The sequence below is a fragment of the Phyllostomus hastatus genome, unplaced genomic scaffold (genome assembly GCF_019186645.2).
Source record: "Phyllostomus hastatus isolate PE091 unplaced genomic scaffold, TTU_PhHast_1.1 phas_contig_40, whole genome shotgun sequence".
Lineage (NCBI taxonomy): Eukaryota > Metazoa > Chordata > Mammalia > Chiroptera > Phyllostomidae > Phyllostomus > Phyllostomus hastatus.
The window spans coordinates 19,402,492-19,421,784 of NW_025333872.1; the positions used below are offsets into that span (position 1 = coordinate 19,402,492).

A 19,293-nucleotide genomic window follows, 5' to 3' on the forward strand; every position below is an offset into this window, starting at 1 on the left:
TGAAACTTTATAAATTTCAACTGGCATTGCACTCTGCTGATAAGAATGGGAGTTTGCATCGCTCTGAAGAGATTACATGAAGTAGAATTGGACAGCAAATTGTATTTACAAAAGATAGGATGATGTTCCTAATAGGTGTTCAGAATAGACTATTTACTCTCATATTCTGCTCAGCTTTACTAGAAATAACTTCATTTCAAAAAAAAGGACAAATCCGATTGAAGGTAAAAGCATTCCCTCTCCACAGATAGCCATCCAAAGGGTTTACATCAAATTTTCCTGATGGACACACAGCTGTATTTTATGCTCTGTATAAACTGGTAATGTGGAAAATAAAAATCTAAATAGTATACTTGATTGCTTCATGCACCAACCATTTAGATTACCAGATTTATATCTACAATTTTAGAAGAAATGTTGCAATAAGATGTTCCAAAAAATAACTGTCAAAGTCACAATACTAGGATCTATTTTCATCTCGTTGTCAAGGTAAAGTTACTGAAATTCACAGTGAGTAGGTCAGAACACTTTCTGTCTGTTGTCATCTGTGGTTTAATACTGACCTTAACTGCTACTGTGTAATGTCAAAATGATCACAGTGTGCAGGCTGCAGAAGTACAACATGCTGCGTGACTTAATGCATTTCCTGTGTGGAATGAAGGTGGCCAACAACCATGAGGTACTCTGGTATAGAAGAAACTTTTAATTTCTAATTCTTTTCTCTTTTCTCATTCATTTTAGATTTTGGATTTAGTAAAAGGGACACATTACCAGGTAGCCTGTCAGAAGTACTTTGAGATGACACATAATGTAAGTATTTTAAACTTTTAAATTTTTAAACTTTATAGCCTAACTCTTTGTCTTTTGTGACTCTGTCTTTCATTCAGGGTTTTTACCTGCAGCAACAGAAACCACCCCAGCTATTGTTGGCAGAAAGGAATTTATTATACGGTAGTAGGTACCTTTTAAAATTTATAGAAGGTCCAGAGAATCAAGCTTAGATTCTCCAGAACAGGGAATATTGTTCCTAGGAGAAGCTACATGATGAGAAAATCTTATTTTACTACAGCTGTCACCTACAACTACACATCTAGGGATGAGACCAAAGGTCTGTAAACTTTTTCTGTAAAGTGTCAGATTGTAAAAATTTTAGGCTTCCCAGTCCATATGGTCTCTGTCACAATTGCTCAGCTTTGCTGTTGTAGCACACTAGCAGCCTTAGACAGTAGGTAACTGAACAGGCATGGCTGTGTTCCAGTAGGCCTTTATTTACAAAAAACAGAGTGAGTCAGATCTGACCTCAGATAGGCCTCAGATAGCCAACGTCAGGAGTAGATCTAGAACTTTTGGCCACAGTTGCTGAGAAGAACCTAAGGCTTTTGCCATCTTCCACACAGAAAATCTGATTGTTTTACTCGCTGCCACCTCATGTTAATCTGATCTACTACCCAAGTCTTACATTTATCTGCAAGTAGAACCTAGGTTACATGGTGGACCCTTAACTGCAAGAGAGTTAGGGAAATGTGTTTGGTTTCTTTCATCCCAGCATCCTTAGTACAAGAAAGGTCTGCTACAGTAGGGGCTAAAAGGTATAAAACAAGGGTCACAAACTCAGAGGCCTATAGAGGTCAGGCAAATAACCCCCAAAAGTGAGGTTTCCTGAGATTAATACCAGAGAGTATGGTAGGAACTGTGGTGTACTGAAGAATTCATACCCTTAGAGGCATTCACATCGGAAAGTTTTAAGACTCTGCAGGTCAGATTCAGCTCACTGATGCTCAGTTTTCAACCACTGATGCTGATCATGGCTTCCTAACTGAGGACAGACATCCAAGAATGGACTTCGAGGTCCAAGCACCTCTTGAAACATTTCTTTTATGAGTATATGTGAGCCTTTCTTGGAATCAGTGGTGTTGTTCAGATACAAAGGGATCCATACCTTCTCCTAAAAGATGTATTTATTGAGCCCTGGCCAGGTGGCTCAGTTGGTTGGAACGTCATCCCATACACCAAATGGTGTAGGTTTCATCCCCTGTTGGGGCACATACAGGAGGCAACTGATTGATGTTTCTCACATTGATGTTTCTCTCGCTCCCTTTCTCTCTAAAGTTAGTGAACATATCCTTGGGTGAGGATTAAAAAAAAAAGATGTATTTATTGAATTCATTATCAGCTACCATGCTATGCTAAGTTTTATAATTTTTATGTTTTTTAATTTAGTTTTCATGAAATTTTTCTAGTTTGGTTATATTTTTGATAAAATAATTCATAGGAAAATATATCCTGTAATATTAGTAAAGATGATAAAAATAATAACAACAATGATAATAATATCAGCCAACATCCATAGAATCCTTAATACATGTTAGGCATAGCACAAGCACTTTGGACACATTAGCTCTTTGGATCCACACTGTAGGACTACTGCTAGGCACTGCTTTTGTCCCCATTTGTGAATAGAGCTTAGAGAAGCTGAACAGCCAGTGTACGATTACACTGCTTATAGAGGATGGAACTTGGATTCAAACCAGGCTGTTGAATAACTCACCTAGAACTTATGAGCCTAATCATGCTGTTCTACAGTACCTTGTATTGGATTTGTAATTACTGTTGTGATCATTAGCATTTTCCTTTCTAGATTCATCATCCAACCTTCATAGCTTACGTTAAAACAACTTACGCCTACCAATTCTATGGGACTTGCCCAAAAGGTACCAAACCTGGTCAGTGGGAGATCTGGAGCTAGAATGCTGGGCTGTTGTGGCTCTAGCTCTCACCTTATTATACCTAGAAGTTAAAAATGTCATTATTATTTAAAAAAATGGTTTAGAGACTTTTAGTTAAGAGAGTAGAGTAAGAAAATGCTGTGCTTATCTCTTTCCACTACCACATAAAAATTACAACTGAATTAGAACAACCATCATTGAAAACCTCCTAAAGGCTACCTGAATAGAAGTCCTATAGCTGAAGTTACAAAGAAGTTGGTAGCAGGGGCAGAGAAGTGGAATGGGCAGTGCCCACATCCACAGTGTGGTGGTTAAGAATTGGGAGGGATATCTCAGCTGTGGAGATCCTCCCTGAGGAGCAAGGGGTCCTAACCCCACACTGCCTAGGGCATTGTGGGGTTAGGACCCCTGCCTAGGGCATCAGTGCTGGGAAAATGAGTTGCTATATCTGGCTGTGAAAACCAGTGGGGATTACATCCTAGTGAGATGGAGAGCACCTGGAGACCTAGGCATTGCAGGTCTTAAAGGGCCAGTGCATAGCCTTACTTGCTCTGGGTTCCAGCACGGAGGCAGCAGCTCAGAAAGTGCCAAGGACATATGGGAGGAACTAAATTGACTGGCTTCAGGGCAAAGGCTAGAAGGGCAAGAGTCAAAACAACTCTCTTGGGGACAGGAATGCTGGCAGGTGCCATTGCTCTTTTGTTGAGTCCTCCCCTCACCCAGCTGCCTGATCCAGGTGGATGTCAAATCTGAGCATCCCATTAACCTGGCTAACACTGTTTGCCTGCCCTGGAGATGCCCTGAGACTCCTTCCCACCCAACTCACATGCCTGGCCTAACCTCTTCCAGCTACTCCTCCACATAAGCAACCTGCGTTGGCTTGTGCTGTAGACATCCCTAAACTCTCTCAAAGGCCCACTAACTGTAATCAGATAGTGCCTGACCTCTGTGTGTTCTGTATTTTTGTTAAGTTATGTCAAGTTCAGACGAAGTGGTGACTTGTCTCAACTTACATCATAACTCACATCAGGTAGTCCCAAGCCTAGCATAAGAAGTGGCAATCTTGGCTTGGAATGTAGCCTCAAATAAATGACCACAAGCCAGGCACAAGTGGCAGCTGGCTCAACTCACATCATGGTGCCCACCAAAGGGTCTCAAGCCCAACATAAATGACAGCCATCCTCAGTTCGCAGAATAACCTCTCCCAAGCACCCCCAAGCTCAGCCCAAGCATGAACCAAGCACAGATCACTTTGTAAGTACTACCAGATGGCCCCAAGCTGGAAACACACCAGAGCTCCAGGACCCACATACCTAATGGTTAGCTTTAGACCACACCAGAGCACCACTCACCCAGCTCCATAAACAGCACACTTGAAGGGTAGACTCAGCTGGCATTATAACCCCACTAAGCAACTCAGTCTTGGGGGTCAGCCCCTGAACAACAGCTCATTCACTGTAGTCATAGCCAGTCAGTCTTAGGGTCAGTCCCAACCCCTGAAATGACACAGTAATCAAGGATCAACTACAACCAAAGGGTACACAAAACCCACACAAGGGACACACCTGGAATACCTGACTCAGGTACCAGGAAGACTATAGGACTGTGCCCCACAGGACACCTACTATATAGAGCCATTCAGCCAAGACCAGGAGATGTAGCAAATCTACCTAATACATAGAAACAAATAAAGGGAGTTAGCCAAAATGAAGAGATAAACATATCCCAATGAAACAAAGATAAAACTCTAGAAAAAGAACTAAACAGAATAGAGACAAGCAATCTACAAGATTTAGAGTTTAAAACATTGGTTATGAGGAAGCTTATTGAACTTAGGAGAAGAATACATGAATTCAGTAAGAACTTCAATAAAGAGACAGGAAAAATAAAAATGGAGTTAGACAACATAAAAAGGACCAATCAGAAATGCAGAATACATTAGATAGAAACAACAGCAGATCGGATGGAGCAGAGGATCAACTCAATAATCAGGAAGACAAGATAGCAGAAAAATCCCAATTAGAACAGCAAAAAGAAAAAAGATTGAAAGTAAATGAGGATGGTTTAAGGTTTCTCTGGGACCATATTAAACATATCGATATTTGCATCAGAGGGGGGCCAGAAACAGAGAGAGAGCAAGGAATCAAAAACATGTTTGAAGAAATAATAAGCAAAACCTTCCCTAACCTGATAAAGGGTAGACATAAAACTCCATGAAGTAAAGAGTATGCAATAAGACAAACCCAAAGAGGCCCACACCAAGACCCATAATAATTAAAATGCCAAAGGTCAAATGAAGAGGGAATCTTAAAAGTAGTAAGAGAAAAGCAGTTAGCTATGTATCAAGAAGTTTCCCATAAGACTGTCAGCTGATTTCTCAGCAAAAACTTTGCAGGCCATAGGAAAATGGCATAAAATATTCAAAATGATGAAAGTCTGAGACTTATAACCAAGAATGCACTACCTAGCAAGGCTATCATTTAGAATTGAAGGAGAGTTTCCCAGACAAGAAAAGCTAAAGTGTTGCATCACTAGGAAACTAGTATTAGAGGAAAGGTTAAAGGCACTTCTTGAAGAAGAAAAGAAAAGATCAAAAATATAGGAAACAAAAAAATTCACAATGAAAAGGCAGAGTTAGTAAAAGCAGTGAATCAACCAACTCTAAAAGCTGGTACAAAGGTTAAAGGCAAAAGTAGGAAGACCATGTGTAATTTCAACAGTACATTAAGGGATACACATAAACACACAAAAGAGGTAAAAAATAATGACAAAATCATGCATGTGGAGGGGATGAATAAAAATTGTAGTGATTTTAGAATGCGTTCAAAGTTAAGTGACTATCTACTTAAAATAGACTGCTATAAACATAGTTTGGTTTATATGAAGCACATGGTAACCACAAACCAAAAATCTGTAAGAGATATACCAGAAATAAAGGCAAAGGAATCCAAATATAACACTATACAAAGTCATCGACATACAAGAGAGTAAGAGAATTAGAAATGAACTGAGAACTACAAAACAATCAGAAAACAATTAATAAAATAGCAGTTACTATATCTCTATCAATAATTACCTTAAATGTGAATGGACTAAATGCTTCAATCAAGGGACATAGTGGATAAAAAACCAGGCATATACCTATGCTGCCTATAGGAGACTCACTTTAAATTTAAAGGGATGGAAAAAGATTCTTCATACAAGTGAAAATGAGAAAAAAAATCTAAGGTAGTGCGCTGGCTGGTGTGGCTCAGTGGATTCAGTGCTGGCCTGTGAACCAAAGGGTCCCTGGTTGGATTCCCAGTCAGCGTACATGCTTGGGCTTTTGGCCAGGTCCCCAGTAGGGGGCAAACAAGAGTCAACTACACATTGATGTTTTTCTCCCTCTCCCTTCCCCTCTCTTTAAAAATAAATAAAATCTTAAAAAAAAAAACAAAAAACCCTAAAGTAGTAATACTTATAACAGACAAAGCAGACTTTAAAACAAAGACTATAACAAGAGACGAAGAAGTACATTTCATAATGATAAAGATCAATCCAACAAGAGGATATAACCCTTCTAAATGTTTCAGCTCCCAGTGTGGGAGGACCTTTATATATAAAGCAAATATTGACAGATATAAAGGGAGAGATTGGCAGTAATATAGTCAGAGTGGGGGAATTTAACATCCATTGATCTATCCATCCATTGATGGATAGATCATCCAGACAGAAAATCAACAAGGAAACAGTGGCCTTTAGTGACACATTAGACTAGATGGACATCATTGATATTCTTAGGACATTTCACCCAAAAGGCAATAGTATATACATTCTTTTCAAGTGTACATAAAACATTCTTCCAGATAGACCACATATTAAATCACAAACAATACTCAAATAAATTTAAGAAGATTGAAATCATATCATGTGTCTGCTTCATCATAATGGTATAAAACTAGAAATCAATTGCAAGAAAACTGAAAAACATACAAACACATAGAGGCTAAATAGCATGGTTGTAAACAATGAATTGGTTAACAATTTTAATTGGTTTAGGAGATTAAGGAAGAAATGAAGTTACCTTGAGACAAATAAAAACAAATACACATTGACCCAAAATCTGTAGGACACAGCCAAAGCAGTTCTCAGGTGGAAATTTATAGCAATACAGGCTTACCTCAAGTAACAAAACACAAATCTCAAATAAACAATCTAACCTTATACCTAAGTGAACTAGAACAAGAAGAACAAACATAGGCCAAAGTGAGTAGAAGGAAGTAATAAAGTTCAGAGTGTTAAAATAATCTAAAAAGATTGATAGAGAAGATCAGTGAAACTAAGAGCTGGTTCTATGCAAAGATGAAGAAAACCGATATACCTCTAGCAACACTCATCAAGTAAAAAGAGTAATAAAATAAAAAATGAAAGAGAAGTAACAACTGACACCAAAGGAGTCCCAAAAAATTGTAAGAAAATACTATGAAATATATGCCACAAATTGGACAACCTGGAAGAAATGGATAAATTCCTAGAAACATATCTTCTAAGATCAAATCAGGAAGAAACAGAAAATCTGAAAAGACTGATACCTACTAAGGAAATTTATCAGTAATTTTTTCAGAAAAACAACAAAACAAAAAAATCTCCCAACAAACAAAAGTCCTGGACCTGTTGACTTCACAGATTAATTTTGCCAAACATTCAAATTAGAATTAATACCTGTACTTTCCAAAGTATTCCAAAAAACTGCTGAGGAGGGACGCCTCCCAAACTGATTTTATGAGGCCAGCAGTACCCTGATAACAAAACCAGAGGAAAATACTACCAAAAAAGGAAATTATAGGTCAATATCACTGATGAACATAGATGCAAAAATTCTCAACAAAATATTAGCAAACCAAATTCAGTGATACATTAAAAAGATCAAGTGAGATTTATTCCTGGAATGGAAAGTTGGTTCAATATTTGCAAATAAATTAATGTGATACAACACGTAAACTGAAGGATAAAAATCATGTCAATAGATGCAGAAAAGCATTTGACAAAATCCTCCATCCATTTATGATAACAACTCTCAGCAAAGTGGGGATAGAGGGAATAGACCTCAACATTATAAAGGCCATGTTGTGACAAACCCACAGCTAACATTACACTCAGTGGGGAAAAATGGAAAGCTTTTTCCTTTAGATCAGGAATATGATGAGGATGTCACCACCACTTTCACCACTTCTATTCAACATAGTGTTGGAAGCCCTGGCCACAGCAGTTAGACAAGAAAAAGAAATAAAAGTCATCTAAATTGGAAAGGAAGATGTAAAACTGTCATTTGTAGATGACACGATACTGTACATAAAGAACCCTAAAGATTCTACCAAAAAACTATTAGAACTAATAAATAAATTTAGTGAAGTAGCAGGATACAAAATTAATATTCAGAAATAAGTTGCATTTTTATACACCAATAATGAACTATCAAAAACAAATTAAGAAAATTCCATTTATAGTTGCATCAAAAATAATAAAATACCTAGGAATAAATTTAACCAAGGAGTTAAAAGACCTGTTCTCAGAAAACTTTAAGGCATTTAAGAGAGAAATTGAAGAAGATGCAAATAAATGGAAGAATATACTGTGCTAATGGATAGGAAGAATTAACGTTGAAATGTCTATACTACCCCAAGCAATCTATATATTCAGTGCAATTTCTACCAAAATACCAGTGGCATTTTCATTGAAACTAGAACAATTAAATCTAAAATTTATATGAAAACACAAAAGACCCCAAATAAGCCCTGGCTGGCATAGCTCAATGGATTGAGCGCGGGCTGCGAACCAAAGTGTCGCAGGTTCAATTCCCAGTCAGGCCACATACCCGTGTTGCAGGCCACGACCACCAGCAACTGCACATTGATGTTTCTTTCTCTCTCTCTTTCTCCCTCCCTTCCCTCTCTAAAAATAAATAAATAAAATCTTAAAAAAAACACACAAAAGACCCCAAACAGTGGCAGTTATTTTGAGAAGGAACAACAAAGTTGGAGGTATCACAATACTTTATATCAAACTATACTACTAGGTGATAGTAATCAAAATAGCATGGTACTGGCATAAAAACAGACACATAGATCGATGGAACAGAATAGCCCAAAAATAAACCCACTCCTATATAATCAATTAATCTATGACAAAGGCAAGAATATACAATGGGGTAAAGAGAGTCTCTTCAATAAATGGTGTTAGGAAAATGGACAGATACATGCAAAAATATGAAACTAGACCACTTACACCATATATAAGAATAAACTCAAAATGGATTAAAGTCTTAAACATAAGACCAGAAACCATAAGACCCCTAGAAGAAAACATAAGCAGTAAACTCTTCGACATCATTCTTAGTTAATATTTTGGGGGGTATGTCTCCTCGGACAAGGGAAACAAAACAAAAAAATAAATTGGACTACATCAAACTGAAAAGATTCACACAGCAAAGGAAACCACCAACAAAACAAAAGATACCCTAATGAATGGGAGAAGATATTCACCAATGATACATCTGGTAAGGGGTTAATATCCATAATATATAAGAAACTTAATTCAACTTAGCACCAAAAACAAACAAACAAAAAAAACCTCAACCTCAAACAATCCAATTTACAAAATGGCCAGAGGACCTGAAGAGACACTTCTCCAAAGAGGACACACAGATGGCCCACAGACATGAAAAGATGCTCAAGATCACTAATCATCAGGGAAAGGCAGGTTAAAACCACATTGAGATATCACTTCACACCTGTCAGAATGGTTATTAGTAAATCTACAAACAGGTATTGGTGAGGATGTGGAGGAAAGGACACCCTCATGAACTGTTGGTGGGGTTGTAAATTGATACAGCCACTACGGAAAACGGTATGGAGTTTGCTTAAATAGTTAAAAATAGAACTACCATATGACCCAGCAACCCCACTTCTAGGTTTATATTTGAAAAAACCAAAACGCCAGTTTGAGAACATACCAGCATTATTTAGAATAGCCAATATATGGAAGCCACATTAAGTATTCATCAGTAGATGAGTGGATAAAGAAGAGGCAATACTTATAAAGCATGGAATAGTATTACTCAGCCATAAAAAAATAAATGAAATGTTACCATTTGCAACAGCATGGATGGACCTAGCGGTTTCTATGCTAAGTAAAATAAGTCAGATAGAGAAAGACACATACCATATGATTTCACTCACATGTGGAATGTAAAGAACAACTTAATAAATAGAAACAAACTCATAGATAGAACAAACTGAGGTTACCAGATGGGAGGGGAGTTAAGGGCCTGGGTGAAAAAGATGAAGGGATTGGGAAATACAAATTGGTAGTTACAAAATAGTCACAAGAATGTAAAATAGAACATAGGGAATAAAGTTAGTAATATTATAATAACTATCGTGCACTGGACTTATCAGGGTGATCACTTCATAGGTTAAACTAATACAGTATTGAATGTCAACTGCAGTTAAAAATTATTAAATAAATAAAATTTATTTTTTCAAAATGTAAAGGACTAGCCCTGGCTGGTATAGCTCAGTGGATTGAGTGCAGGCTGGGAACCAAAGTGTCCCAGGTTCAATTCCCAGCCAGAGTACATTCCTGGGTTGCAGGCCATAACCCTCAGTAACCGCACATTGATGTTTCTCTCTCTCTCTCTCTCTCTCTCTCTCTCTCTCTCCCTCCCTTCCCTCTCTAAAAATAAATAAATAAAATATTTTAAAAATGTAAAGGACTAAATGCCAGTAAAATAGTAAACAACAGATTCTTATTAGTTTTATCAGAATCCCTCCAGGTAAGCCATGTTTGATATTTTCAGCACCAGATTTACATAAATCTTTCTCCTGAAGACTGTACTACTTAATTTGCTTGCTCAGCTTGAGAATGTTAATTTTGTATATGTTTTTAATTATTTGTGGATCCTTTTAATTAACAGGACTCAGAACTTTAAAAAAATCAAGGCCTATTATTCAAGTTCTTTTCTTTTTAATAAGATGAAAGATAGATTTAAACATTGATTTTGTGAGATGTTCACTAAAAAGGGTTTATTTAGTTCTCGGTTGTTTTCGTAGTCTCTTTCCTATTAGTTATGCCTACCAGAGCAGTACTGCTATTGTCAGTGTTTAACACCTGCCTTAAGTTAATAAAGACATTGAAAAGACATGTCTAAATCCTCCCACATGTAGAAATGGTCTAACTGAAACTGCATATAGATCAATGAAGTAAAAAGGCTGTTCGTGTTCACTGGATGTCTCATTATAGATTTTTAGTTGTGAATATCTCCACTTATTCTTTCTAATCTATTTAAAAACAGAATTTTTATTGTTAGGTTTCTGCCATTCTGCCTGCCCCTCCCCTCTCCAAAAAATAGCCCCCTATGTTTATTTTCCTGAGGCCTCTATAATCAAACTCACTTTAATAAAAGTTCTGAAAATAAACCAGTTAATTGATACCATTTACAGCAGCACTCTGATAGTTCCATATGGTTTTCTTGGTAATACCAGCTGCCTCATTATAAGCTGTCATTGCAGAACCTCTTGATTAAAACCCAAACATCCCATAGGTAAAACAGTATTGCTTTCATTCCTTCAAAATCTACATTTGCTGTGGCAGAAATACGAGACTATGCTTACGTGAAGGTCACCGTGTACAAATGTGTTGATTCCAAGCAAATGTTTGAGAGAGATTCACTTAGTGGGTGTCAGAAGCTGGCCTGTTGGAAACTGTTTTCCTCAGTATTTTTAGGGAGCAATGTTTTGTACTTTCTTTCAACATACTCCATTATAAATGACAACACTAGGCCTTTTGTACATTAATCTGAATTTTAATAGAAAATAATCTCTTTAGAAATAGACCTCTTTAGGCACTGAGTCATTCTGGATACTTATTTTCCAAACAGCTGAGCATAAGTTTTTTTTCCAACCATATAAATCTCTACAGATATCTTGTTAAAATCTATCACATATTTTCCTGCAATTTAAACAGGATGTACCAAATACAATTAAGCTTTTTAACAATAACTCAAGGTTATTGGTATGAGTATCGGTCAGGATGCTGGGCTGGAAGCCACCATCATCTCTCACTTGGATCACTGCAGTAGCATCTTCCTAACTCATTCCCAGCATCTGCAACACGCACATCATTCCAATGCTTTCTCCTCCACACAGCTGCTCGAGTGGTCTTTAAATAGAAGAATCTGGTCATTTTAGTAACATGCTCTTTAAAAGCGTTAAGAGGCTTCCCGATGGCTCTTAAGATGAAATCCAAGATTTATAATGTAGCCTATAGAGTCCTCCACCTGACCCCTTTCTTCGAGGCTCCAACTAGACTGATCTTGTTTAGATCCTCCATAATTCTTTGGGAATTCCAAGCTAATATGGCAGAATGAAAGTGCCCTCTACAATTTCCCTCTCCCAGTATGTAACAAAATGTACAAAACATAATAAAAAAATCATCAACCACAAAGGAAAACATCACCAATAGCAACCAAACAAGAAAAAAGGCAAGGAAAGAAACAAGATTCAAAGCAGGCAACAGTGTGAAAATTCTCACTATTTCCAAATCCAGAATGAAACAAACAGGATTTTTTTGTTTGTTTTATTTTGTTTTAATGAGGAATAAAGGGAAGAGCTACTGACTGTTAAGCAGAAACAAGTGAAATTGGGAGTAACTTTCTTTATTCTTTTTTCTAATTTGATTTAAAATAAAATTTATTTTCATTTGCTTTGATTTATGCTCCTCACCTTCCACCCCAAAAACCCTGAGTTTATTTTCCTAAGCAAGATGAAAAGTGACTGGGAACTTACATTTAGTAATATCATTTAATGTCTTTGATAGGTTCTGTGATTTTAAGCACAACAACCTTTAAATGTAAGTGAAACCAATTTTATCATAAGATAATTATATAAACAACAGTTAGATTCCTATGGCATCTCATCAATGTTGTAACAAAATGACTTATTCAAGGACTCCTGTACACTTCCTTTAGCCAAAATAAAAGCGAAAGAAACACTCAAAAGACAACCCTTCCTAGACAAAAATACAATGCAGTAAACAGAAGTAAACTCTTCATAATTTCATTATGCTGTCAAGTAACTTAACAGACCATAAGGTGAGTGATATAGAACTTAAAATGAGTTAAGAAAGGGCAATTGTGGACCTAAGAGAGAAAACTGAAAAACATAACATCACACAGAATCATGATACAGGCCCTCCTTTTAAGACTTGGCACTGTGTTAATTTGTTAATAAGAATATTAATTAAATGGGGATTCATAAAAGTCAAACATTTAAATGTCATTTATATGCTAATTTTTTATGTAAGGGCAAAATCTTTTCTTGAGTAAAGTTTTCAGATTGGCATTCAATTTCATCTTTTTTTCATAAATTATACCCCTAATACATCATCACGAAGTTCTACTTTGGGTTTCTTTAAAGTGGAAAAGGAACTTAAAGATACATGCAAATCAGCATAATCTTTTCCCCCATCTTTTGGGACTTCAAGTTTTTTTTAAGTGATACTTTTCTTGAGCCTTTGCATACGTTTAACTTATAAGAATTTATAAATTAATTTAGAATTCATAGAACCAACCACTCTTTATTTTCACATTCATTTTTCTTGGGTTTTCCTCATGGCAGCCCTATAATGTAACCACTGTTATTGCCTCCATTTCATTGATGAGGAAACAGGTTTATTAGGATGACCATATTTTTTTATCCACACTGAAGTCTAATAATTCAGTTTAATCCACAGAGTCATCTTGTCTGGATAGATGTATCAGAAATTTACACAACTTGAAGCAAAGTATACAAAATCCTCAATATGTAATTATAGGACATAGTGCTAGATTCTTTTTGTATGAAATAACACCATTATGTTTTGTATAATCATTATAGTCAGGTTTAGCTCTAAAAATCGTATTTGTAATGGTAAGATTGCATATTTATTTAACTTTGCTTAACACATTTTAGAGCAACTAAGTGATGTAGTCAAAGAGCCTGAATTCTAATTCAGACCAAATCAATTCCTAGTTCTGTGGCTCTGCATAAACCCTGTAATCTCTTCAGGTTTCCTAATCTGTGCATGGGGGGAGTTCAGCTTAAAGGAGCCCCAAGATCTTTCCAGTATAATATTCTCTATTTATAGAACATAAGCCTTCTGATTGAAATGTGCTAGGCAGTTGACTTACTTTCCATTAAATACTTTGTAAAATGCAAACTTTTAATTCAATCTCCCTATTTTTAATGAATGAGATGAAAATAAATCTAAGAAAGAAGTTCACAAATTACTGCATTGTTAGTAAAAATCATAGATGTACTATAAAACATTCAGGAAACATTTTGAAATTAAGCAGCAAAGTAGTAGATAAAAATTTGTTTAGTTACCTGGGTAATAACTCTTAAATCATTCTGTTTATTATCAATCTGCTATATGCTGAAGTTACAGTAAAATTGTTGGCCCAATGTGTATCAACAGTTGACTAAAGAGAATCAGAAAATCCCAGGGTACTGAGTATTATCAGAAAGGACTTCATTTCTATTTACTGGCCCACCCGTTAAGAGGGTTCATTCTGGACTGTGACAGCAGGTCCTTTAACCCTCTACTAATCCATTTTAATCAACCATAAGATTATACACAGCTCTAACCACATAGCTCTGTCCCTTCTTTTTTTTTTTTTAATGTTTTTTTTTAAGATTTTATTTATTTATTTTTAGAGAGGAAAGGGAGGGGGAGGTGGGGGAGAGGGAGAGAGAGAGAGAAACATCAATGTGCAGTTGCTGGGGGTTATGGCCTGAAACCCAGGAATGTGCCCTGGCTGGGAATCAAACCTGGGACACTTTGGTTCCCAGCCTGCACTCAATCCACTGAGCTACGCCAGCCAGGGCTTTCTGTCCCTTCTTAAGGATTGTAAATGACTCCCTGTTGCCTACAGGATTAAGTCTAAACTAGTATGTGGCTTGGTTTTCAAGGCTCTCCAAGGTTTGACCCTGGCTTATCTTTCCAGCCTCATTTCCTGTTGTTCTCCTTTATGTCCCCTTCACACCAGCCCATCTGAGCTATTTCCTTTCCTGGGACACTGCCTGTTCGCCTTCCTCCTATCCTCCTGCAGCTTGTATTGCCCTTGACCCCATTATCAGCTTTCCACTTTCTCCATCTTTCCAGACTTAACTTATGTACCAACTGCTTCCTTCACAAAGCCTTCCTTGATCTCCCCAGCCAGAATTTCTCTCTAATGTGATTAGAGTATAATAATAGGTCTTTATCTTAGCCCCAATCACTTCTTCATTCTTGATAGATGTTTTTAAGTATATGACTTATTAGGCTGGAAATGTCTTCAGTGTTAATCTTAGTCAAATACATTCTTACATGTGGAAAAAATGACTGGTTCATACATGACCTTATCCATATGAAGTCTTCAATGAATGTTCCATGTAACACTGGTTAGTTCTGCATCCAACTTACCAAATATTTATTAGATATCTACCATATGCAAATCACTTCAGTACAAAGAGTGAAACATAAAAAGGTTGATAAAGACAGATGACCAAAAGAAGTGTAATGATTTCTTAGTTTATAAAAAAAATATGAAATGAAATTACCTCCCGTACAACAACAAAAAGCAACAAAATAGCTCAAGCACACCATTAAAGTCCTAGAGGAGAACGTAGGTAAGAAAATCTCAGATATTTCACGAAGAGACTTTTTTAATGACGTGTCCCCTAGAGCAAGGGACATAAAGCAAAGAATAAACAAATGGGACCTCATCAAAATTAAAAGCTTCTGCACAGCTAAAGAAAACAGTATGAAAATTAAAAGAGAACCAACTGTATGGGAAAACATATTTGCCAATGACACCTCAGACAAGGGTCTAATCTCCAAAATATATAGAGAACTTACACGACTGTACTCTAAGAAGACAAGGAATCCAATTAAAAAGTGGGCAAAGGACTTGAATAGACACTTCTCCGAGGAGGACATACAGAGGATCCAAAGACACATGAAACGATGTTCAATATCGCTAGCTATCAGAGAGATACAAATTAAAACCACAATGAGACACCACTTCACACCAGACAGAATGGCCATCATAAACAAAGCAACAAACAACAAGTGTTGGAGAGGTTGTGGAGAAAAGGGGACCCTAGTGCACTGTTGGTGGGACTACAGACTGGTACAACCACTATGGAAAGCAATATGGAACTTCCTCAGAAAACTAAAAATGGATCTGCCTTTTGACCCTGCAATTCCACTACTGGGACTCTATCCTAAGAATACTAAAACACCAATTCAAAAGAACCTATGCATCCCAATGTTCATAGCAGCACAATTTACAATAGCTAGATGCTGGAAGCAACCTAGATGCCCATCAGTAAATGAATGGATCAAAAAACTATGGTACATTTACACGATGGAATTCTATGCAGCAGAAAGAAAGAAGGAGCTCCTACCCTATGCAACAGCGTGGATGGAGCTGGAAAACATTATGCTAAGCGAAACAAGCCAGGCAGTGAAAGACAAATACCATATGATCTCACCTTTAACAGGAACCTAAATAACAAAACAAAGAAACAAGCAAAATGTAACCAAAGACACTGAAATAGAGGACAGGCTGATGGTGACCGGAGGGGAGAGAAGAGGGAATTTAGGGGGACAGTGGGAAGGGTTCACAGGAACAAACTTAAAGGACACATGGTCATAGACTGGGGGGAGGGTGGTAATGGGAGGGAAGGGGGGCGGGTGGGAGGGGGAACTGGATTGGGAGTAAAAAGGAGAAAACTGTATATGAACAATGATTAATAAAAAAAAAATTGAAAGTCAAAAAAAATGGAAAGTCAAGAGGATTTTGAAAAATAAAGAAAAAAGTAAATAATATTTGAAAAGTAAAAAAAAAAATAGCTCAAGCAAAATGGCATTTTTGGTTGGTGACTTCAACGACAGAGTCAGAGAGAGCGGGGATTTGAATCAGGCTGTGTTACAAGTCACTGACTCAGTCTGACCCGTTGGCTGAATGTGAAGAAAGTGACTCGTGCAGGAGGTTCACACTCAGCAGAAACTTCATTGTAAGTGTTATCTTGCTCTTATGCCACACCCCAGTATAAAACACCAAGAATTAGTAAAGGTCTACAAGTTTTAGGAAATGAATGCAATGTAAAAGTATTGACCTTGGCACAGGAACAAGGCAGCTGAGCATACAGTTAGGAGCATGGGCTGTGCTAAGTCACATCCCACCTCCAGCCCTGTCAGTGAGTGCGCTTGGGCAGGTGCCTAATCTCTCCCTTTCACGGGGGCCTCATATGAAACACTGGGAAAGCACAGACAACTTTCGTTCAGAGGGCTCCAGTGGAAGTTAACTGGGTTTACGAGTACACATGTGCAAATTGTGTGTGTGTGTGTGTGTGTGTGTGTGTGTGTGTGTGTGTTTATGCCACTTAGAACAACGGCTGGCACATAATGGGCATTAAGTAATTGTTAGCTACTATTAAGGAATATATTTTTGTTCACCATTAGTAAATTTTAGAATCAAAATGTAGAAAAAGTAGTGCTCACTGAGTCTTCAAATAAAAAAGGTATTGATACCTTTTAATTGATACCCATTTGAATGCTCATTGAGTACCAAAGGCACAGAGTAATGAGTAATTTGAAATGATATTCAAAATTTAATTTTGAGTTGAATGATAGTATTTAAGAAAAGAAATCGTATACAACAATGAGCCTGGTCATGTTTGCATAAAGCAATGATAAAAATTGTGAAAAGAAACAGATTTTCTAGACAAAGAGCAGAGAGAGTCCAAGACTGGAATGGAGACATTAATATTAAATTAGGTTGCTTTTTCAGAGTTTGTGTTATACTTCCTGGGGTTGCCTATGTCAAACTTGTAAATAAGCTCTAACATACAAGGGGTATCAGTGGTGTCTGTGCTTATACTTATTCCCCGGGACTCTGGAGTATTTAAAGATCCTTTTGCCTTTTTTTAACAACAAATACCTATTGACTGACAATGTGCCATCATTTTGCTTGGAACTGCCTTTCAGCCACCCAAGATGTTGAATAGGAATTGGATGTGGAACTAGATGGTTGGGGAACTGGAGCTAAGTGCAGAGGGTTGGGCTAGAAATATAAATGCAGGAGCCATTCGTGTTTAGGTAGTGGTTGAAGGTCACTCGGAATGAAATGTGGGTCGTAGACTGAGTGTTATGAATGAGAACTGCTAGGATCCATGTTTCAAGTATTAAATCGATTTTTAATGAGGTCTGGCACAGTTTTTGAAGCCCTTTTATTTATACTTTAGCTATGTATTAATGTGATATGCATTCACTTCCCCATACAGGTAGATGATTGTGGCTTTTCTTTGAATCATCCTAATCAATTCTTTATTGAGAGCCAGAAGATTCTAAATGGTGGTAAAGACATCAAGAAGGAATCCGTCCAACCAGAAACCTCTCAACCCAAACCAAGTGTCCAGAAAACCAAGGATGCGTCATCTGCTCTGGCCTCCCTGAATTCCTCTCTGGAAGTGGACATGGAAGGACTAGAAGATTACTTCAGTGACTGATGTGTGACCCTTTATCTCACTAGCTTTCATTTCATTTCATTGCTTTTTTCTTTTTTAACCTGTCTGTTTAACTTCTCCTTCCACCCCACCCCAATCTAATCCATCTATGTCTCAAGCAGGTTAAAATGAAGACCTCCACCATATTTTGCTTTAACAGCAGGGAAGAAGAAAAATTTCTCTTGAAATCTAACACTTAAATGGTGTGTTAATTTAAGTTCTGATTTAGCAGATTAAAACAGCTTTCTAGACTGTTTACAGTTCCCTAGAAACAATATAGTGAAAACAACTTTTATTTTAACCCTCATCATTGTAATTTTGGTCCAGCCCTATTTTGGATCATTTTTGTTAATAAATATCAAAATGCATACAAGTGTGTCTGTGTGTAATTGCAGGAGTCATATTATGTCATAACAGATTAGACATTACGTTCATTTTTAAAGTGGCACTTTGGAATATCCAACAATATCAATTACCAGTAAAGATTTTAAACATGTTTTCTTTTTTTTTTTTCTTGACTTGTCTATTTGTGGTTGTTTCCTATCAGCAAAAGAGCTTTTGCCCTTTTGAGTGGCAGAAAACTCTACTGAAATGAACTATGAATTAAGATCAAATGGAATTTTTGTCAGCTATGTAAGTAATGAACAGAAGTGTTTTGTTATGTAAAATGATGCTAACTCCTTATCTGCTATCATTTTCCATTCACTCTGGGGCCGGGCTCACAAAGAATAGACAATTACTAAAGACGGTTGTGAAGAAAGTCTGAAGTGTTTCCCCATTCCACCCTCCAACTTTCATACCTTATTGTTTCTGTGGTCGCTGCGTTGCCAAATGGGTTTAGTAAATTCATTAAGCTCAGGAATGAATATTCTGGTATTTATAGTTACCCCTTACTTCCAGTGCCCGCTGTGGGATTTAGTAAACGTTGTGGACAATTACAGGCATACGAACGTCATGCGCTGCACTTTCTGCCCTGCAGAGCAGTCCGATTGGAGGCC

At 37.1% G+C, this 19,293-nt stretch overlaps 1 protein-coding gene across 5 annotated transcripts in view; it reads left to right on the top strand.

The window, feature by feature from the left end:
- The window catches only part of PRIM2 (DNA primase subunit 2), a 377,158-nt gene extending 358,490 nt beyond the window's left edge, over positions 1-18,668 (top strand). For all 5 annotated transcript variants that reach the window (XM_045843197.1, XM_045843198.1, XM_045843199.1 and 2 more), the window contains 2 exons: positions 742-810; positions 18,074-18,668. In XM_045843197.1, the coding sequence (XP_045699153.1) occupies positions 742-810; positions 18,074-18,298 (294 nt within the window). In that variant the 3' untranslated portion in view covers positions 18,299-18,668. The remainder of the gene's footprint in view (positions 1-741; positions 811-18,073) is intronic.
- The last annotated feature ends 625 nt before the right edge of the window (positions 18,669-19,293 follow it).